This window comes from Petaurus breviceps, unplaced genomic scaffold, assembly GCF_028583685.1.
Source record: "Petaurus breviceps papuanus isolate PSGF00001 unplaced genomic scaffold, PetGlider_PUasm1.0 90594, whole genome shotgun sequence".
NCBI lineage: Eukaryota > Metazoa > Chordata > Mammalia > Diprotodontia > Petauridae > Petaurus > Petaurus breviceps.
The window spans coordinates 3,481,612-3,504,811 of NW_027187281.1; the positions used below are offsets into that span (position 1 = coordinate 3,481,612).

At 36.5% G+C, this 23,200-nt stretch overlaps 1 protein-coding gene across 6 annotated transcripts in view; it reads right to left on the reverse strand.

Moving 5' to 3' along the window:
* Positions 1-23,200, reverse strand: part of CYSLTR2 (cysteinyl leukotriene receptor 2) — a 114,280-nt gene that overhangs the window by 21,221 nt on the left and 69,859 nt on the right. For 5 of the 6 annotated variants that reach the window (XM_069063660.1, XM_069063657.1, XM_069063658.1 and 2 more), the window contains 2 exons: positions 15,792-15,888; positions 13,468-13,555 (listed from right to left, as the gene is read on the reverse strand). Coding sequence is in view for 1 of the 6 variants with exons in the window: in XM_069063654.1 (XP_068919755.1) it covers positions 5,612-5,688 (77 nt within the window). In the remaining 5 variants the exon portion in view is untranslated. Of the gene's footprint in view, positions 1-5,611; positions 6,518-13,467; positions 13,556-15,791; positions 15,889-23,200 lie in introns of those variants that run through there. The other variant, XM_069063654.1, reaches the window with a different exon arrangement.

The window sequence follows — 23,200 nt, forward strand, 5'->3', positions numbered from 1 at the left end:
GAGATAGAAAGAGAAATTTCATTTAAAATAACTGCAAAAGACTATATAAAAAACTTGGAAGTCTATCTGCCAAGACAAACCTAGGCATTATATGAACCCAATTACAAAATATTTTTCACACAAATATAGATATGAACAACTGGAAAAATATTTATTGCTTGTAGGCCAACCCAATATAATAAAAATGATAATTCTACCTAATTAATTTATTTATTCAGTGTTATATCAATCAAATTACCAAAGGATTATTTTATAGAGGTAGAAAAAAATAATAGCAAATTCATCTGGAAGAACAAAAGGTCAAGAATATCAAGGGAATCAATGGGAAAAAAAAGTGAAGGAAGGGAGCCAAGAGCTCCAGATTTCAACATGTATTAACAAAGCAGTAGCCATGAAAACTATCTGGTACTGGCTAAGAAATAGCCAGTACCAATAGGATTAGTGTAATAGATTAGGTACACAATACACAGTAGTAAATAGTAATCTAGTGTTTGATAAACCCAAGGATCCAAGTTTTAGGGGTCAGAACTCAGTGTTTGACAAAAATTGCTGGGAAAAGTAGAAAGCAATTTAGCAGAAACTAGGTATAGACCAACATTTCACACCATATATCAAGATAAGGTCAAAATGGAAAAATTATCTACATAAAGGATGTTATAAGTAAGGGGAATGTTGAAAAATGTATTTGTCATATCCATGGATAAGGGAAGAGTTTATGTCAAATAAGAGGTAGAGAGGATCATGGAAAGTAAAATACATAATTTTGATTATATTAAATAAAATAGTTTTTGCAAAAAAAAAAAACAAAACAAAACAATGAAGCCCAAATCAGAAGGAAACCAGGCAACTAGGGGAAGAATTTCTTTTCTCAAATATTATAAGGAACTGAGTCACACCAACTTACCTAGTTTCAGTCATGTCCTCCATTTAAATGACTCTCAAATCTATCTCTCTGGCCTTGAATTTTTTCCAAGCTTAGTTCTACATCTCCAACTACTTTCTAAACATTAATTTTCATTTGGATATTCCTGATATCACTTCAAACTCATGCATGAACATACTCCCTTTTCCTTATTTCCTTCTTTCTGTTATCAACATTCTCCCAGTCATCCAGACTTGAAATTTCTCAACATTCTTTACATCCCACTTCTCCCTTGAGCCCCCCACCACATTCAATCAGTTGCTCAATCTTCTCACTTCCTCCTTTGAAAATGTCTTTCACATCCACCTCTTCCTTTCTATTCCCCAAAACTACTTCCTATATCATTATCATCCTTATTTAGACTAGAATAATCTTTTAATTGGTCTACCTGACTGTACCTTTCCCACCCTTATCTACCCTAAATCTTCCTAAAACACAACTTATATTATAGCTGTTCTGAAGCTAATGCAAAGCTTTGAGTGGTTCCTCACTGTCTACAGGATAAAATTCATATTCCTTAGCTTGATATTCAAGGCCCTCTACAAATTAGTGCCAATTTATTTTTTTCTAGCCTCATATCCTGTTACTTGCCTAATCTTTGTTTCATCAAACTCTCCTACTCACTATAACCTGAAAAAATTATATACTTTCCCATTGCCACTAAAATCATCCCCCTAACTTAGAAGCCCTCACACTTATACAGCCTATTCTACAAAGTACAGATTCCTCTTTCTCCATAAAAACTTACTGCATTCCAGTCTATAGTGATCTCTTCTACTGCTCATACTTTAAATTCATCATGGGTACTGCTGCTGAGGGCTGTCATATATTTTTTTTTGTATTTTTATTTAATATTCCATCTATAAAGGTGTTGAACCTTTATTATCTCTAAGGTCATTTCAAGATCCAAGTCTTATGATCAACGTATGTATTTATGCCTTGTTTCCCCAACTAGACTGTAAGATATTTACAGGCAGAAATTGTAATCTTAGACTGCATCTTAGACTGACTACCTCTTCTCCAACACTTAACCTTACATGAAGCAAGATCTGTTTACAAATATGTGGGACTATGAAAAATAGAAAGTAAGATTGTAAAAAGTAAGTCATGCTAGAACAATTAGGTTTCTTTCTATAATAAAATGAAAGCTCACAGAGGCAAGGGGGAAACTAATAGATTTACCTTGTTACAGTGAGAATTAGAACTCCATTATATATGACTTTCAGACTGGCAAGTAAAACATGAACTTTATCATCCTATTGTTGAGTGAATAAAGAGGTGACTTGTAGATTGTAGCAAATGACCCAGTGTTAACCTATAATGGAGACTGAGGTTGGAGAGGGGAAAGGGAGACAAAGATTAAAAACTAGCTCCCCAAGACTTCCCAGTAAAGATGACAAATGAAAGGTCAATAAAGACCAGCTCACCCACTGAAACTCTGACAGATAACTAAAAAGGGTCCCAGGAAGACCAATAGAAAGTATTCCTCCATCCTATCAAAAACTACACAAAAGACAGAAGAAAATGGAGTCTGGTAAAGAGGTCTAACCAGGAAAGCTAATGAGAGTTCAGATCAAAAGAGAGAAGCAAAAGGTCGGGAGGGAGGTCAAGCCAGGGAAATCAATAAAAACTCTAGTTACCAGAAACTAGAAGAGTTGGGAATGGGAGGGAAGCCAGTTGGAACTACTATAAATGGAGCTGAAGCCAACAAGTGCTCTAAATGGGGGTATCATAAGTCAGCATCAGCTCCAATAAGTGGGCACCTGAAGCTAGGTTATAGCCCTGGCCTACCAGCATAGAAAAAAGACTGGTTGGCTGCAAGAACTATAAGACTGAATAAGAAAAATGAAGGAAGAAGTAACAATGTAATTAGAAATGAAATAAGAATTTAGAATTAAAATTTAAAGGGAAATAAATAGTGTAGTATAGATAATAAAAAACTTTACATGTAGTAGACTCTATGAAAATTAGAATAGCATAATGAGAACTGAATATCTCTTGAGGTAATAAGAAATATTAGAACAAAGACAAAAGATTTTTGGGAGAAATAATAGTGAGAGAAAATGTAAGGTAGTTAATTTTTCTTTTCAAATTGACCCTGAAAACAGGTTAAAGAAAGAGAAAAAACCTGGACACCATAGTTCAAGAAATCACTAAAAAAAACCTGCCTAGATTTACTGGAATCAAAGAACAAAATGAAAATAAAAATAACCTACCAATAACCTCCAAGGAAGGAAACCCTAAACTGAAAATATCCAGGTATACCATAGACAAAATCCAGTTTCCAAGTCAAAGAAAAAAATACTACAAGTCACCAAAAAGAGTTTAAATACCAAAGAATTATAGTCAATGTCACACAAGACTTAGCATCAGCTACTACAAGGAAGAGAAAATCTTGGAAACTGAAGTTCCAAAAGATAAAGGATTATAACCAAGAATAACTTACCCAGAAAAAATTTAGTATAATCTACAGGAGAAAATTAACTTTAAATAGGAACATTTTCTGCATGAAAAGAGCAGAGCTCCACACTGACACTGAAATGTCAATATAGAAGACAAAAGAAACCTTAAAAGGTAGATAATTTGAAGAACTGGAAGGGGTTAAATGATGATGAAATGTTTACATGCTAATAGGGCAGAAAAGATAAATGCCCTTTTAGAATTCAAGAATAACAAAAGGAGTTGAATATAACAAAAATATTCATTTTGTTTTGTTTTATTATTTTAAAGAAAATTCCAAAAAAGACAGGGAAAAGGAATATACTAGGGAAGAAATTAGGAAGAGAGGGGAGGAATTTACCATTTTGAATAAAGAGTATACAAACATGGAGGAAGAAGTAGTGGGTATCTCATGGACTCACTTCTTTTGCATCAGATAAAGGTTAACTAAGTTAGTTATAATGTGTAAAGTGATTTGCAAACCTTAAAGTGCTATATAAATGCTAGAAATTATCATCATCATCATCATTGTCATTATTATTATTAAATTATTATTAAATCATTGTCTTTATTATTATCATTATTATTAAAGAACACATACATACAAAGCATTTGGCACAGAAATATTTTAAACTTTATAAGGAAATAGGCAGGGACAAGGAAAGGAGAGAATAGGGTATAAGAGGGAGAATTGAGTCAGGAAGGCAATAGTCATGAGCAAAACAACTTTTTACTTCAGAAGGCTCATCAATAGAGGAGGTTAAAAAAAAGAGAAAGAAAGTGTAAGATGTCTGTCATGGTGAAGAAAGGAGGGGCAGAGGGATGAGAACCAATTACTTTATTCAGAGATTGCTAGTATTAGTCAGATTCTTTCTATTTCTTCTCCATTTTCTTCTTTGTAAGGACAGAGTTGGTAGAAAAGGGAGAAAATATATAAGAGGCTATGATGAAGAGAAACACAAAATGAAAAATGATAGTGAATGTGATTGGGATGAACTCACCTATATAAAGGAGAAGGCATGAAAATGGAATAAAAAGTAGAATCAAAGAATATATTATTTATAAGAAACACTGGAAAGGTAAATATTCCCACAGAGTTAATAGTGAGGACCTAGAACATAATCTATTATTCTTCAGGTGAATTTTTAAAAGCAGGGGTATCAATCATGATCTCAGACAAAGTTAACCAATAGACATGGGGAAAAGAAATAAATAAAATTATATTATGTTTACAAGTGTCAGAGATAACATAATATTAATACTGAATGACATAGCATCTAAATTCTAATTAATCAATTTGTAGAGAGAAATGGACCACAAAATTATAATAGTTGGAGGATCACAATATTCACTGAATCAGCAAATATTTATTAAGTGATGACTATGTTAACAGGCACAAGTCTAGGCATTAAGAACACAAATACATGTATAATGAAATAATCCCTACTCTAAAGAAGCTTACGTCCTAACAGGAAAGACAACAAGTGCATTCATCAGTATACACAGTTTATAAAGAGAATAAATATAAAGTAGTTAAATACAAGATAGTTTAGGAGTGAGAACATCATCAACTAGGGAAATCAAGAAAAGCTTTATGTAGAAGATGGTACTTAATCTGTGTCCTGAAGGAACAAAGCATTCTGAGGTGAAGATAAGAAGAGAGTGCATTCCAAGGATGGGAGAAGGTCATGAAAAAACATAGAGATGGTAGATGGAATGTTATCTCCATAACAGGAACAGAAAGAAGGACATACTTTTTTGCTTTGCAAAGTCAAGGGGTGGGCACTTGTCCAATGAAACAGAAAAAAGGGGTTTGGGATAAGGTTGTAAAGAGCTTTAAAAGCAAAGTATATGGGTTTATATTTTATTTTAGAGGCAATGGGAAACTATAGGAGTTTGAATAGGGAAGTGGTTTGATCAGACATGGTTGAGGAAAATCACACTGTAATAACAGGTATCTGGCAATTATTAAATGAAAATAGAAAGAGACATTTATACTTCTCAACTATACATGGTACTTTTACAAAAACTCTCCTTGTGCCAATATAAAAAAGCTTTATCAACAAATTCAGAAAAGCAGAAATATTAAGCACATCCTTTACTGACCACATATAAAGTAAGTTATAATCAATTTGAAGGATTCAAAGTTAAGTGTAAACTAAATAATTTGTTCCTAAAGAATTGGTGTGTCAAAAAACATAGAAACAACAGATATTTTAATCTGAAAATGTTAAAAATGAGGTAGCATACCAAAACTTTTCTGATTTAGCCAAAGTAGTCCTTAGGGCAGGAGTTCTTAACCTGGGGTCCACAGAGCACATGGACATATTTCAAAGTATTCGTGAGCTTAGATGGAGGGAAAAAATATACATAATTATTTTCATTAACCTCTAACTGAAATTTATCATTTTCTTCAATTGTGAACAAAGGAAATGAATATTCGGCATTTAAGACCTGGGAGTTGACTGACTCACATCTGAAGAGTTCATAGACTTTACCAGATTTTCAAAGGAGTCCAAGACACACACAAAAGTCTAAGAACTGCATTAGAGGAAAATTTATATCTCTAAAAACCTTTATCAACAAAAGAGAAAGGATGGATCAGTATACTGGATATGTAACTTAAAAAAACCCAGAAAAGTAACATTAATTAAACTCCACTAAAACAAGAAATAGAAATTCTAAAAATAAAAATGATTATGAAAACTTAAAACATATATATGATATAGTTATTTAAAAAACTAGTAAAATGAATGTTTAGCTTATCTAATAGAAAGAGAAAAACAAATTGCCAGTATCAAAAATTAAAAGTTCTCTCAACAAATGAAAAGAAAATTCTTGGAAACTATTTTCCCAATTATTTGCCAGTAAAAATGAAAAAAAAAAGAAACAGATGAATTTACAAAACATAAAATACTCAGATTATCATAACAAAAAAATGGAGCATTCAAGTAACCCAATCTTAAAAAAAAAATAAGTTGAACAACACACAAACGAACTCCCAAAGAAAAAATACCACAAAACTAGAAGGATTTATGAATAAATTTAATTAAACACTTAAAAAATTAACTTTGATGCTAATATAACAACCTGGCAATGCTACATTAATTAATTTATAGATTCCCTGACATGGAAATCAAGTTATCAAAGGGTCACTTTATAGAATGAGACAAAATTATAATAAAATTCATCTAAAGAAATAGAAGGTCAATAATTTCAAGAGATATCATGAAAAAATTGGTAATAAAGATGGTCTGGCATTATCAGATCTCAAACTACATTGTAAACCACAAACCATCAAATCTTTTATTTTTTTAAAGCAATTGGGGTTAAGTAACTTGCTCAAGGTTACATGGCCAGTTATTTCTGGGTGTGGTGCTAAGTATCTGAGCCTGGATTCGATCCCCAGGTCATCCTGTCACTGGGGCCGGTGCTCTTACTCGCTGAGCCACCTGGCCTCCCCCAAACCATCAAATCTAATTAATATTGGTTAAAAATAGAAAAATTTGTTAATGGAATAGAATAGATAAATGACTCAAACATAATATCATAATGATTGACAAGGCCAATTATATTAATATTTATTATAATAAGGACTCCCTATTTCTCAAAAACTGCTGAAATAATTGAAAAGCAATGTAAAAGAGATAGATTTAAACTAACATCTTATACCATATATCACAACAAATTCTAAATGGATACATAACCCAAATATTAAAAGTCATAGCATTTAAAGAAAAGAGGAAAAGGAAAAAAATATTTTTTACATCTATGGCTAGGCAGAGAACTTTGACTAAAAAATGGGATGGAAATGGTAACAAAAGAGAAAATAGACAATTTCAATTGCATAAAATTTAAAAACTGCACAAGAAAAATAAATGCAGGTAGAATCACATGAGAACCAACTAATTGGAGAAAAAGATCTTATAGCAAACTCTAATAAAGGTCTAATATTCAGTATGAATAATAAAATGATACAAATATATGAGAATTGAGAAAACTATAAGCAATACACAAAATTAATCATAAAAATGAAAAAAAGTTTTTGACAAGATACAAAAACATTACTATTTTTTAAAAATGCATAGAAATGAATGAACTTTTTCTTAATATAGTAAACAGTATTTGTCTAGAACTAAGAGCCAGCATTCTATGTAATGGAGATAAAGTAAAGGCCTTTCTTCTAAGATCAAGAGTAAAATAGGATGTCCATTATCACCATTATTTTTTTGACATGGTGCTAGAAATGCTAGCAATAATAAGAAGAAAAGAAAAATAATTGAGATAATAAACAATAGCAAAGAAGAAACAAAATTATTGTATTTTTCAAGTGATAAGATGGCCTATATAGACAATGCTAACTTCAGCAGAGTAGTAGGATATAAAGTAAACCCACAGAAATCAACAGCCTTGCTACATATTACCAACAAAACCTAACAGGAAGAGATAGAGGGAGAAATTCTATTCATCATAACTATAGAATATGCAAAATACTTGTGATTCTACCCATCAAGATATGCACAGGAATCATATGAATATAACTGCAAAACACATTTTACCAAAATATCTACCCAAATAAGTGAATAAATATTAGTTATTCAGTTTCCCATGTCAATATAGCAAAAATAATGATACTGCCCAAATTAATTTACTTATTCAATTCTAATTCAATAAAACTACCAAAATATCAGAAAGATATAATAATAATAACAATAATAAAATTAATTTGGAAGAACAAAGTGTTAATATTCTCAAGGGAAATAATGAAAAAAAAAGAAGCAGGAAAGAAAGGGGCCTAGCACTTCTGGATTTTAAACTATATTACAAAATAGTAATTATAAAAATTATTTGGTACTGACTGAAAAATGGAAAAGGAGAACAATGAAACATATTAGTTATACACCATTCAGAAGCAAATGAACCTAATAAGGTAGGTTCAAAGATGCCAACTACTTGGTTAAAGATGCACTGTGTTAGACAAAAACTGGGGAAACTGGAAAGCAGGCTGGCAGAAATTTTGGACCAACACTTCATACCATGAACCACAACAAGGTACAAATGGACACATGAATTAGATATAAAAGGTCCTATTATAAACAAATTAGGAAAAAAGAAAGAAAATACTTTTACAGCTATGAGTAGAGGAAGAGTTAATGAATAAATAGAACTAGAGATAGAAATAGGTGAGAGAGAGGATGATAAAATATAAAATGAACAATTTTGATTACATAAAACTGAAAAGATTTGCACACCAAAAAATGCATTAAAAATTAGGAGGGAAATAGTTAACTGGTAAGGAGGAAAAAAAAGGCCTTCACGGCCAACATTTCTAATAAAAGTCAGAAATTCAACACATATAAAGAATTGATTCAAATGCATCAAAAATGAGAGCCCCAGTTCTTTGTCATCTTCTCTTTTGTTTATCTTTTATAACTTGGCTCTGCTACCTCTTCTTACCTCATTGAATTTTATCTCTGAAACCAATGACTTCATGCTGGGCAAGTCTAATGACCTTTTCTCAATTCTTGTTTTTATTATCTCTCAAACTTGAATGTTCTCTTTGCCTCTCCTTGACACTTTCTCCTCTGTTTTGGCATTCCTTACCTTGTACTCTGACCTCTGTTCATTCTCTCTTCCTGTCTCACTAGCTCCTTATCTTCTTTCACCCCACAACTTTGGACCTTATGCCCTAACTCGTCCTTTAGTCCTCTACTCATCTTTCTCTGAGTCTCTTCATAGAATTCATCTCCTCCCATGGATGCAATAATATTATGATTACTGATCTTTATATAGTACTTCAAGGCAGCTAGGTGACATAGTGGATAGAATGTCAGACGCCAGACCTAGAGTCAGAAGGACCTGAGTTCAAATACAGCCTTAAACATTTCCTAGCTATGTGACCCTAACTGGGCAAGTCGCTTAACCCTGTTTGCCTCAGTTTCATCATCTGTAAAATTATCTGGATATGGAAATGGCAAACATTCCAGTATCTTTGCCAAGAAAACCCTAACTAGGGAGACAAAAGATCTGACATGACTTCATGACAACAACATGGTATTTGAAATTTTGCAAAGTGTTTTTATGTATATTATCTCCTTGATCATACAGACTCTCCTTCCTTTTCCCATCTCACTCTCATTTCCACTTATACCTAAACCACTTAAGACATACCTATTTGATGTTTGAAAGTTTCTTACTGGTGGAATTCCATGCCCCTACTCTCTCCTGGCTCTCTTCCACCCTTTCTGACTGTTTCTTTTTGATCTTGTACGCTGTTTCTCTCCTTCCTTTCACCCTCCTAAACTCCATTATTGGCCTTTAAAAAAGAAAAAACTTTCTCTTACCAATTTGGTCTACTCCCATAGCTTCAAGTTATATCTTTAGGTGGATGACAGTCAAACCTTTACCTCTAGCCTTGATGACTCTCCTAAACTCCAAGCCCACATTTCCAGCTACCTATCTAGATGCCCTGATATCAGTCATTTCATACTCCACATGTACAAGATGGACTCAGCCCCTCAACCTCCAGGTTCCCCATTTCAGTTGCTGAAAACAACATCCTCCCAATCTCCCAGAGTCAAAGTTTGGGCATCAATTTTGACTCTTTCCACCTGCCTCACTCAGCAAAAACTATCAACTGCCAAATGCTGTTAATTCTAATTCTGAAATAGCTTTCTGCTTTACATTCTCCTTTATATTCCTCTTTTACACTCCTACTGCTGCCTAGTTCAGACTCATTTCCCCTAGTCTGGACTGATCGCTTTCTGTTTTCCAATCTATCCTTCACACTACTACCAAAGTCATTTCCAATGAAAAATGTTGGGAAATATGTGGGAAAACACTAATGTATTATTGATGGAATTATAAACTGACCCAATAATTCTAGAGAGCAATTTAGAACTGCGCACAAAAGGCTATAAAACTGTGTATACCTTTTGACCCAGTAACACCACTACTAGGTTTGTATCTCCAAGATATTAAAGAAAAGGAAAAAGGACCCATATATACAAAAATATTTATAGCAGTTCTTTTTCTGGCAGAAAAGAATTGGAAATTGAGGGAATGCCTATCAGTTGTGGAGGGGTGGCCAAACAAGTTGTGGTATATTAATATAATGGAATAGTATTGTGCTATAAGAAATGATAAGCAGGTGGACTTCAGAAAAACCTGGGAAGACTTACATGAACAGTTGCTGAATGAAATGAGCAAAACCAGAGAACGTTGTATACAATAACAACAACATTGTGTTATGATCAACTATGATAGACTTCTGTCTTCTCAACAATTCCAAAAAACCCATGATAGAAAATGCTATCTGCATCCAGAGAAAGAACTATGGAGTCTGAATGCTGATTGAAGCATACTATTTTAATTTTTTTGTGTGATTATTCCCTTTTGTTCTCTTTCTTCTTTCACAATATGACTGATGTGGAAATATGTTTAACATATATCAGATTGCTTGCCATCTTGGGGAGGAGGTAAGGAAGAGAGAAAAATTTGGAATTCAAAATCTTATTAAAAATGTAATTGAAAAAAATTAAATACTATTGAAAGGGGAAAAAATCATTTTCCTAACATGTAAGTCTAACTATGTCACTCTCCTTCAACATCTTCAATAACTCCTCAATAGCTATGGGATAAAACACAAACATGTTTTTTAAAAAGCCTTCCACAATCTTACAACCTGCCTTTTAGCCTAATTTCATATTTCTTCTCTTTACAAACTATATACTCCAGGGCAGAAAAAAGAACTACAATCTGATCTTGCTCAGTCTTCTACTACCTTTGCACAGATTACTCCAATGCCCAAAGCAAACTTCCTACTCATCTCCAACTGCTGACATTCTCTCCCTTCATAGCAGAGTCCGGGGGCTACTCTAATCAGTCAATTAAGCACTTCATAAGTGCCTAGAATTTGCCAGCTCTGCTCTAGGTGCTGGGATGACGCAAACAAGAGCTATATTTTACATCTTTAGAGTTGCTTGTTAGTTGCTTTCTAGTTAAATGGGTTATTCATCTAATTAGCAACATACCAGAAATGCAGCCTAGATTATTTAAATGTATATAATAACTCTTAATGTACTATCCACCAATGATGAACTAGATCTTTGTGAAAACTGTGTAATTGAGGAGATGCTTGTTTTTATGTTCCTCTTAACATTTGGTATTGTTATAGGAAGGAAGGAAGGAAGAAAGGAAGGAAGGAAGGAAGGAAGGAAGGAAGGAAGGAAGGAAGGAAGGAAGGAAGGAAGGAAGGAAGGAGGAAAGGAAGGAAGGAAGGAAGGGAGGAAGGAAAGGCAAGGAAACAAGCACTTATCAAGTGCTTCCTATGTGCCAGGCACTAAGCACTTTACAGATATCATCTCATTTGATGTTCACAACAACCCTGGGAGGAAGGTGTTATTATTATCTCCATTTTATTTATATTGGAGGAAACTGAGAAGTTAAATGACTTGCCCAAGGTCACACAGCTAGTAAATGTCTGAGGCTGGATTTGAATTCATTTTTCCCTGACTCTAGCTATACCTGCACCGGTGCTAGTTTACAATAGAAATATTGAGAAGCAGTTGAGTATAATGGAAAGGGCACTGGATTAGAGTCATGAGATCTGGGTCTAAATCCTGTCCATGACACTTGCTAGCTATAGAATTAGTTGCCTGAAGAAATGGAGCAGTAGATGTTTGGAAATAAGGTATAAAAATTTTGTTAATTCATTATCATTACAAATGCTTTTGATATCCCAGAACAATACAAATCATGAATAAAACAAATATGCATAATTGTGCCTCCAAGTACTTGCAGAGTTAAAGCTTTGATAACTAGGGTCAAATGAGTCAATTTGCAAGCATTCCCTCTGGTCTTCTTAGACTAATCTTAATTCATTTTTCCATGAGCTCTTCACTTATATCTGTACTCACAGTCCTCCCCCTTGCCCTTAGAGTAATCCTGGGAGCTTTTTTTATGAGAACAAAATGAGAATACATTTTTCAAAAATATTCTAAAGACAATGGTCAGTCTGCAAGCATTTATTAAGCATTTACCGTGTGCTAGAAACTGTGTGCTAAGAACAAGGGATATAAAAAAGGCAAAAATATGTCCTGCCCTCAAGGAACTCTCATTCTAATGTGGAAAATAATAAATAAAATAAAAACAACAATTAAATATGCTAAAAATATATAGAGAGAGTACACAAAAAGTAATTTCAGAGGGAAGGCACAGGAGGCGAGCGGGGGAAGGGGCCAAGAAAGGCCTCCTGCAAAAGGCAAGATGTGAGTTGAGATTTGAGAGAAGCTAGGAGGCAAATGGGGGCAGGGAGGGGAGGAAAAATGCGACATATGGGGAACAGCCACTGAAAAGATACAGAGTTGGGAAGAATGTCATGTTCAAAGAACACTAAATGGGCCACTGTCACCAGACAGCAGAAGTGTAAGGGGAGTGAAATCTTATACTGGGAAGGTAGGTTGGGACCAGGTTGTAAAGAGCTTTAAAAGTCAATCCAATGATTTAATTTAGTCTTTGTGGTAACAGGGAGCTATGGGAGTTTATTAAGCAGAGGGGTGACATGGTCAGACATGTGCTTTAGGAAGATGGCTTTGGCAGCCAAATGGATGGTAGGTTGAAGTGGGGATAGACTTGAGGCAGATAGACCCATCAGCAAGTTACTATAATAGTTCAGATGATGAGGGCCTGCACCAGGCTGGTATGGTAGCATCAGAGGGTAAAAAGGGGTATATTAGAGAGAGATGTTATGATAAGACATGACAACTGATTGAATATGGCAAAGGTGAAAGAGACTGAGGTTAACACTCAGGGTGTAAGTCTGGGTGACTGGGAAGATGGTGGTACCTTCAACAGTAGCAACACACTGTACTTCTTCATTGCCCTAAGGATGACCCTCAGCTTTAACTCTTGGAGACTGTCATTTCATGATTTGAAGCCATGTAACATCATATCTCCTCAGAATAATCTCCAGAGTTTCCCATCCCTTCTAGGTGGACTCTTTCTCTGAAATCTATTCCCTCCAAATTTTAGGATATACCCCCACACTATATCTAACTTTCCACTCCTTTTACTGACACAAATTCTAGGATGTAGCTGTCACTTACTTCTCCCAAAGGTTTCCAGCATTCCCACTCCAGAAACCAGTTCCTCATTGTTTGTGAGAATCAGGTCCAGATAAAACCCTTCCTTCTTCTGCAGAATGAAATTAAGCCAAATCAAGATATTATTTGATGTTCTGCTCTTGGCAAAAGAGAACTCCATAAGATAGAAATATAATTGAAGCTCTCCATCACTAATCTGTCATGTCTTCATATCAGGCTTGTGATTTTGTGAAGTTTCCAACTTCCTCATCTATATCCTGTTTCTGTTAAGGTGGTCTTTAGTATAATCTGATGAGAACACCATTCTTGTTTGTGCCTTCATTGATTTCCACTCATGCTTTCTCTTGCTCTATCGGTCCTGGATTTCTTCACATGAAAATACATTCTTAAGTAACATGCTTTTAACTAACATTCTTTTTGTAAAAGGTATAACCATCCAGATCCTTATTTTTTCTAGTCATGAGTATCATCTAACCAAGTCTCAATGATACTTATGACATTAAATGTAGTTAGAATCTTGTGTATTTATGATAAGATATTGAGATCATCTGTTTTGCTGTTGGCACCTTTCCTAGATTGTTTTTTGTTTGAATTTTTGGGCGTCTCGTTATCCTTCTTCCTACCTCATAGCTATTCTCTTTGGTATTTAGTTTGGTGGATATATGTAGGCAGTGAACCAGTTGTGGTAATGACAATGTTTTGACACCTCATAGTCAGTCAATAAACATTTATTAAGCACCTACTATTTGCTGAGGGGCAGCTAGGTGGCACAGTGGATAGAGCACTGGGTTTGGAATCAGGAAGACTCATCTTCCCAAGTTCAAATATAGCCTCAAACATTTACTAGTTATGTGACCCTGGGCAAGCCACTTAACCCTTTTTGTCTCAGTTCCTCATCTGTAAAATGAGCTGAAGCAGGAAATGACAAACCACTCCAGTGCCTCTACCAAGAAAACCCCAAATGGGGTCATGAAGAGTTGGACATGACTGAAAATGACACAACAACAACACTTGTCAGGTCCTGTACTAAGAGCTGAGGATATAAAGAAAGTCAAAAGACAGTCCTTTGCTCTCACGGAGTTCACAATCTAATGGTCCCCTGCCATTACTCTGCTTGAAGAAGTCATATGAGGCAATTTTCCCCCAAAATTACTCTGAGCTTTTTGAAGGTCCCCCACCCACTCCACAATCCCTTAATCTCATGTGAATTTAAGAGAACCCTAGGAAAAGAGAAACGTGTAACTGAGCTTTCTATTTCTTTAATTCTGCTCAAAGAAGGGCGCTTGTGTATGGTGGTCTCATACTGACTAGGCTCAGTTTCTATATTTTAATTTCCTCTTTAATTTCTAAAGAATGGATCCCCTCAACATGAATTTTTTTCCCCTAGCAAACTTTTCCTAAAACTTTGAGACATTTTCATGTCTTTACTAGTTTCTACAGTTACAAAATCCCTTGGCCCTGCCCATCTCTCAAACTTCAGTTAGCCTACTAACCCCATTATTCCATTTATGCCTTCATTCCCAAGTTCATATGATTAGTTCTTCAGTCCCAAATTTTTAAGTCCAATAATTGTTTGTTGATTGGACTGATCACATTTTTTGTCGATGGTCTGGAAGCAGGGAAACTGAGGCACAGAGAGGTGAAATGGTAAGTGCCTGAGGTGGGTTTTGAACCCAGATGTTTTTTATTCCAAGTGAAGTGCTCGATCCACTAAGCCAAATTGCCTTTTGTTTATACACTATACTTCTTATTTGTGTACCTTGAATAAGGAACTTTGATGATTATAAAGAGCTTGATGATGTATGACTCTTCACATTGACATCTGACATGCACAAAACACAGAAAGTTCCCAAATAATATGGCACCAATAGAAATATTCTTATGGAAAATTAACACAGATTATTTGGAAAGCTTTTTGATTGCCCAAAGGCTGCATTCTTCCAATATAGATATTTTGCAGACACTAACAATGCTTATCTTTCTTCCCTTCTTTGCTGAAAAGGCAATTACTTTGTTTTATTCTGTTTTCTATTTTGCAAATTCAGCCTAGCAGTCCCTAGCCTGGAATCATCTTCTAGTACAAAGTGTACCAATGTGATTACAAATGTATTTGGTGATACATTGCTCTTGGTATTGATGTCTTTTTAAAAAATCCCTTCCCTTCCTATATTATTTTAGGAGGATGAATAGATGCTATATTTTTAGAGAGGTCAAACATATAGCATGTCTCTTCTTGGAAGCAGTATAGGCTTATGAACTGTGTGGACGAGTAGGCATCAGAAACATTGGTGTACACATCACTCTCTAGAATTAAGTATGTGACTTGCCTGTAAAGGATGAAAGCAGCCTTTCTCCGTGGGCAGACAAACTCGGGGGAGGAAGTAACCTTGCTTGACTCCCAAGCAGGAAGAAGAAGCTGGAACCCTGAGCAAACAGGAAGAAGGGAGTGAGGAGTCAAACCACAAAAGAGACTATCAGAAAATCTAGACCAGTGGTTCTCAAAGTACGGTCCCCTGTGGGTCCCTAAGAACCTTTCAGGAGGTCAACACCATTTTAAAAATAAAGCTAAGATATTATTTGTCTATTAAAATGCTCCTCCCTTTTTCTAACTGCATATCTGTGTGAGAACAAATTTTCTTCATTTATTTCAACTAAAACAATATATAGCAATAGATCGAATGCAGAAGCTGATGAGAATTCAATTTTCTTCTATTAAGCCAGGCATTAGAAAGCTTCGCAAAAATATATAAAATAATGCTATTCTTCTCACTAACTTTTTTTTGTTTTGGAAAATAATTATTTTTCATTAGAAGTGTCATTTATATTAGCATGGTTATTTTAAGTGAATTGATTATTATACAATTTTATAATTTTAATTTTAAATACAGCAAATATCAATAGATATAATCCACAATAAACAAAAGATTTTTGGGAGGTCCTCAATTTGTGAGAGTTTAAAGGGGGTCTTTTTAGGAGTTATCTATACTTAATCCCTTCACTTCCTCACTGTCAATCCTTTGCTTAGTTCTCTGCAAAATTATTCGTTGCTTCCTTAATGCCTGCTGAGTGAAGTTTGTACTCCTTTTGCCTGCCTCTAATTCCCTCACAGTTTTTACCTTAGCTTCCCTCCTCCAGTGTCCCTTCCAAGTGACCAAGTGTTTAGTGCAGTTTTAGCAGCTCAGTCAGTTATCCTGTTCTAAGCTGGTCATTCTTATCTTTGCAAACCTTAAATGTTATTACCATTGTGAATCTTACAAAGAGATGAGCCAACCTGGTTGACATGGGCACTGACCATAGTATGGTCCCTGCTGAACTCCTTTTTCTTCTTGTAACATATGAGGAGATACCCTAAATTTGATCTCTGGCATGCTGCTTCTTCTGCACTGGCACAGATTACCTGCTAATGTTGCCTTTCCTGCTTTATCTCACATGGTTTTCTTCCACACACTCCATGCTATGGTCACACTCTACTTCTCTCCATTCCTTGTAACCCCCACTCCCACCTTCATGCATTTTTGTCTTTGCTTACATTGTTCCATATATATCTGGACTGCTTATTTCCTTTTCAAGGAAACATATGAATACCTTTTGTTTTTCACACCTCAGTAATTTCTTGAGATTCCTCTGCTTCCTCAACTATAGAATCTTTCATTATAACAAAGGAAAAGTTAAGCAGAAACTACACACAGAATCTCAGAGTGTATGCAACATCCCACACCTGTAGTTCCCCACCTCTCTATTAGGAGGAGGGAAATATTTACAATGTATTTACATATGGACAGAGTGCTGGGCCTGGAGTTAGGAAGATTCAGCTTCCTAAATTCAAATCCGGCCTCAGACACTTAGCTGTGTAACCCTGGGCAAGTCACTTAACCCTGTTTTCTTCAGTTTCCTCATCCGTAAAATGAGCTGGAGAAGGAAATGGCAAACCACTCCAGTATCTTTGCTGAGAAAATCCCATAGTGGGTCACAAAGAGTTTGACAGGACTGAAAAACTGCTGAACAACATTTACATATCTTAGTTCACTTCATTATATTAGTTAGATTAAAGAAAGTTAATATAACATTGACAATTACTAATTTAAGGTCCCATATCTATGTCCATACAATTCAGTGTTCTAGTTACTAGACCAGAAATGGACACATGATACAGTCTGACTGCCTGGAGACTCCCCAGAAATTCCATGCAGGTTTTCAACCCATTGGTCCTACTTCTATTGGTAGATTCCAGGAAAATACATGTCAGATTTGGTCACATAGGTAGTTGCCTATGGGTTATGATTTTAGTGTCACCAAAAAGCCAACTTACTAAAAAATATACATGTGTAAGAGCATACTGAAAACTGTTTAACAACTGGCTCAAAAAAAAGTACCATTACACACCTTAAGTTAAACTACATTATTGATACCTTTTCCATCAATTTCTTAAGTCTAGATAATCAACAGAACAATAAATCAAACTCACACATTGAAAATTTAATAATTAGCTCTCTTACACCTATACCATCTGGTTGCAAAACACCCATGAATAGGCCTGCCCATTCCATCCACCCCAGATTGTCTCAACCTCTGAAATTCCCATCGTTAGAGAATCCTTTGGAAAGGCAATAATTACTTGACTCTCTTGTTAAGATGCAAGTATGTTATTTAGGAAGGAAACACATTAGTTCATTAACACTGATACTTCAGGATGGTTAGAAGATCTACGAAGACCCTGAGGAGTCTTCTCTGAGGAGGCACAGGACAGTTAAGTTTTGACAGGCATAAATCATACATCAGGAAAAGTACAGAGCATGAAGCATTGCTTAGCATGCTTGTTTTTTAAGCATGTGTTTAAGAGGAACACAAATTTGAAGAATTCTGGGGCCAAAAAAAGCACCAGGAAAGCACTAACAAAATGTGCCTTCACAACTTTGCCCTGGCCAAGTTAACTGTGTCTAACCCACCATTCCCTCACCCCATCTCCCAAAATGATGACTCCATCAAAGGCTTTCCCAGGTGTTTCATATCTTCATACTCCTCAGGAATGACTCCCTGCTCTCCCTCATTATAGGGTTCCATTGTAGCTTTCATCCCACACCATTCTGGCTCCTTTCCCCTTACTTCCCCCTTGGGTTATTTTTAGCCTAATCTCATTTCTTTAGAGTCTTCCTCTTTAGAGAAACTCCCTTGTGTCTCCCTTTAAATTTCTTGTGAAAACTTCCTATGTGACATTCTCAGTGTCCATGTCCTTATTCTAAAGGTTAAATCTGCAGGTCCTTGGCAGAAGTAAATGGTGTGGAGGTGGGGATGAAAAGAGGTCATGGGAGGCTGGAAACATGGAGAGGTCCTGATTCTATTTTTTTTTCTGAAAGACTGTATGTCCATGTGATATACTATAAATAATAATGGTGTTAGAATCAGAGGATTAGGGTTTGAATCCTGGGCATTACTGACAATCTGTGTGTCCTTGGGTAGTTGATAACCTTCCTGGGCTTCAGTTTCGATGAGTTCTAAAGTCCCTTCCAGTTTTATGCTACTGTGATCTTATCCGCCTCTGTAGGATCCCTCTGGGTTAGTTCCCTGGTGTACTCAGACTTGTGGGTAAGGTCTCCACAGAGTGGCTGACACATAGGATTCTATGGTAACTCTGTGGTTGGTTATTCCTCATAAGCCCTCACTTGTGTGCTTCTAATTAGCAACCAGCCAGGAGACATGGTTAGTTCTTAGTAAAGGCACTTATTAAAATAGTAGAATAACAGTAGTTGTTTTTTTTGTTGTTGAAGCAATTGTGGTTAAGTAACTTGCTCAAGGTTACACAGCCAGTTATTTCTGGGTGTGGTGCTAAGTATCTGAGCGTGGATTTGAACCCCAGGTCATCCCGACACTGGAGCCGGTGCTCTTACTCACTGTGCTACCTGGCCGCCCAAACAGTAGTTCTAAAACATTCCCCCTATAAACCTTGGACATACTTTCCCACAAACATGCACCATGGAGGTGGTGAGAGTGGGAAAAAATTAAACAACAATGGTAATGAAAAAAGATTTGGAAATTTGGGAGAAGGTCATGAAGGGGAAAAATAGCTACGAGAGGGGGGAAAACAGTGTGAGAGTAAAAACTTTACCCTATTAGGCCTAAGAAGCAAAGCCTTTAAGGGAAGGGGAAAGCATTAAAGGGGGACCCAGAGCAGTTGGTGCCAAAGGGTTATAGGCATTAGATTCTTGTTCCCTCTCCCAGAATATTTTATTTGAGTGGAGGATATTGAGTTATTTTTTTGTTTTGTTCTGAGTGCATGAAGAACAGCATGGGCTTTTTATTTAAGAGATCTTAAGGAAACATATATGTTTGTTTGTTGTTGTTGTTTTTTGCCTTTTGGAGGGCAATTGGGGTTAAGTAACTTGCCCAAGGTTACACCGCTAGTTTTTTTGTGTGGGTGTTGTGTCTGAGGTGGAACGGAACTTGGGTCCTCCTGACTCCGGTGCACCACTTTTACTCACTGCGCCACCTAGCCGCCCAAGGCAATATACATGACAAAGATAATTCATAACAGGGACTAGATGTGCTCTCTTTCTGTGTAGCATCCTTAGTCATATCTCCTTGGGTGAAACATCTGTGTTGGGTCATTTGTTTATCTGTAAATGTTTTATTATTTTTGATTGTCAAGGGTCCCATTCCTTGAATCTGTTTCTCTTTCTGGTGACTGTCTCTTTGTATCTCTATCCGTAGTGTGTCTCTCTTCTCCCCAACAGATGAAATGTCTCCTACTGGTCCAAGAGCTCTCCTTCAAAGCTACATGGATAATGTGAAGAGGGAGGAGGAAGAGAAAGTTATCTTCTCCCTGCTCTGACCTTTGGTATAGGAACAGACATCTCTACAATTAGCTCCAAAGTTTGACTGCCCTAAGTTCCTCAGGGCTTAGCAATTTATCACCCCCAGAGGCATGGCTAATTTATTTTTTCACTCAATAAGTTGTTCCCTTCTTGACTCAGTAGGAAAGGTGTTCACACCTGATAACAGGATCCATCAGAGACATCCTAAACACATCTTGTATGTGTTTAACACATAAAAGCCTCATCAAGTTTCACCGTATCAAAAGAAGTGAGGGGATGGGGAACCCTTCCTTCCTTATACTTCGGGTATGTAGTGAAAAGTTGTCCTACTTTCTGAGTAGATGACAGCAACAAATCTTGTCTCTGACATTCCCCGGGTAACTTTGAGAAAAATCACTTAACTTCTCAGTCTCCTCCTTTGTAACAATAAAGTGTTTCATTAGATCACTTGTAAGGTCCCTGCTAGCTCTAAATCTGTGACCATATGATAGTAAGTTCACAGCATGTATTTGTAACCTGTTATAAGTGGTACTTTTAAAAATCCCTCAGGAATTTTTAAACTCAAACTAAATATTTTATTTAGGGCCTACCATATTTCTGTATTTGGTAGATACGTGACCTCTCTCTAAACAGTGTACAGTAAAATCCAGCCATTCCTTCTTCTTGGGGAGGAGGTATTTACTACTAAAGTAGAAATCAAAAGATGTGAAATCCTAAGAAAGTGGACAGTGCTTCCATTTTGCAGTAGGAAAACAATGCACCCTCTTTAAATAAAGCAGAAATAGAAATTTTTCTTCTTGATTAAAAGTGCCCTACATTTAAATAGCACATCTCAGTTTGGGGGAAATTTTAGTCAATTATATCAGTTTTCTTTTCTTTTTCCTCGCTAGCTTCTCCACTATGCTCCTGAGTTGGGTACCTTCCTCCCCACCACCTCCTCTCTTTTAAGCTTCCTTTTGTGTCTTCCCCCATTCGACTGTAAGTTCTTTAAGGGCCCAGGACTGTCTTTATTTATGTCCCCAGCCAGTGCCTGGCACATAGTAGGTGCTTAATACATGTTTACTGACTGACCTTTCTTTTTTCTTTCTTCCTTTCTTCTTTCCTTCCTCCCCCCCCCCCCACGCCTTCTCTCTCTTCTTTTTTAAAGAATGGATCTCCCTGTCTCTCAGGCTGGAAGTACAGTGGTAATGCAGAGGCCCAATTTAACTGCTGATCATCACCTGCCTCACTTTGTTTCCAACCCCTCCTTAGGCAGCCTGATAGTCCCCAAGCCCAGGGACTCATCCTGTTGGTGCCAGTTTTAGCATGGACACCTGATGCATTTTATCATCTTGCTGCAGCTCAGAACTCCTGGGCTCAGAAGAGCTACCACAGCCTCAGCCACCCCAGTAGCACATATTGTAGATGTGTAAAGGGTGGGGCTCTTTTGAGCTCACTATCTCTTAATTTGCTTTAGTCACATTCTTTAGGGAAAAAAAAAACAAAACACTGAAGTGGGAAGCTGGACACCAGGTCCCAAGTTCTGACTCTTCCACTAATTTACTATGTGGCTTTCTACAAGTCACTTGATCTCTCTGGGTCTCAGTTTCTCTTTAAAATAAAGGAGATGGATAAGATGAAGCCTAAAGTTCCTTTCGATTCTAACATTCTAAGACTGCCGTGTTCCAAGGCCAGATAGTAGAGTGCTTGACTTAGAAAGTCCTCCATCCCAAGTCACTTAACTTGCCTGAGCCTCAGGCAACTCTAAATTATAAGGAATCTACATCAGTAAGGAGAATTCTCATATCAGGAAGTTTCCAAGCAAACAAAATCATAGATCCATGCTGCAGAGACATATATACAATAATGAACACTGAACAATAATGTTGATCACAGATTTCTCTATGAGATTATCTCAGGGATGGAGCCCAACAGACTGGCATGAGATTCCTTTATCCCGCAATGGCTCCAGCCCAAGCTCCATCAGCCTGGAGACTTTTGGTGTCTTCCCTTCCTAAAAACATGCTCTAAGGACCTCCAACTCTTGCTATGCACCCTGCAGCTGAACTCTTCTATTTGTGCTGCCCCGCCCCCCCCCCCAAAGTAAAATGGGAGCCCTTTGAAAGCAATTACTAATGACTGCATTGGGTTTTTTGGTTTTAGCCCCAGCAGTTGGCACATAGCAAATACTTAAACGTTTTTTTTCATTCCATTCCCCTAAGGATTGGTAAAAGCCAGATTTGGAGGTGGATTAGGGAGAAGAAGCATAGCCTATATCCGGACCAATACAGACCAAGGATTTTCCTGCCTGTGTCCTGTGGACATTTCCATTAGTGAGAGGGATGTGAGTGGAGAGGAGGTCAAGGGCACTCACTTTGCCTGGCAACTCTTAGATAAACCAACAATACTCTGAATAACAACTGTCAACATCCTCCTCCCTTCATCCTCTGGTCATCTCAAGTAATTTTCTGGCATTAAATTTTTTTTTTTTTAAGATTAAGAAATAGAGGGTGGAACCAAGATGGGGGAATAAAAGATTAAAAATTTTTAAATGTCTCTTGTTCTTCACTACTCCCCATGTGTTGTATCCTGGGCACTGCGCCCCCCCCCCATCTACTCCTAGGCCCTCTTCTGATTAGGCCTTCCCCAACAACTAAATCTAGTAAGTCAACAAAAACAACACACATACATGAGTCACAGAAAAGAGAAGTGGCTTGTCCACAACTGGCAAATCTGGGATGTAACTGAGAATCCCGTTATGGTGGCTTCCTATTATTAGAGAACAGCCAAAGGCCTTAGGCCCGCACTCATGGCTTTCCACAATCTGGCCCCAGCTTTCTTTGTCTAGTTGTACTCCATACCACTTCCGCTCATGGACTCAGTACTTCACCAAACTATTATTACTCATTGTTCCCTAAACATATCCCACAGTTTCCTGCCTTCCTGCC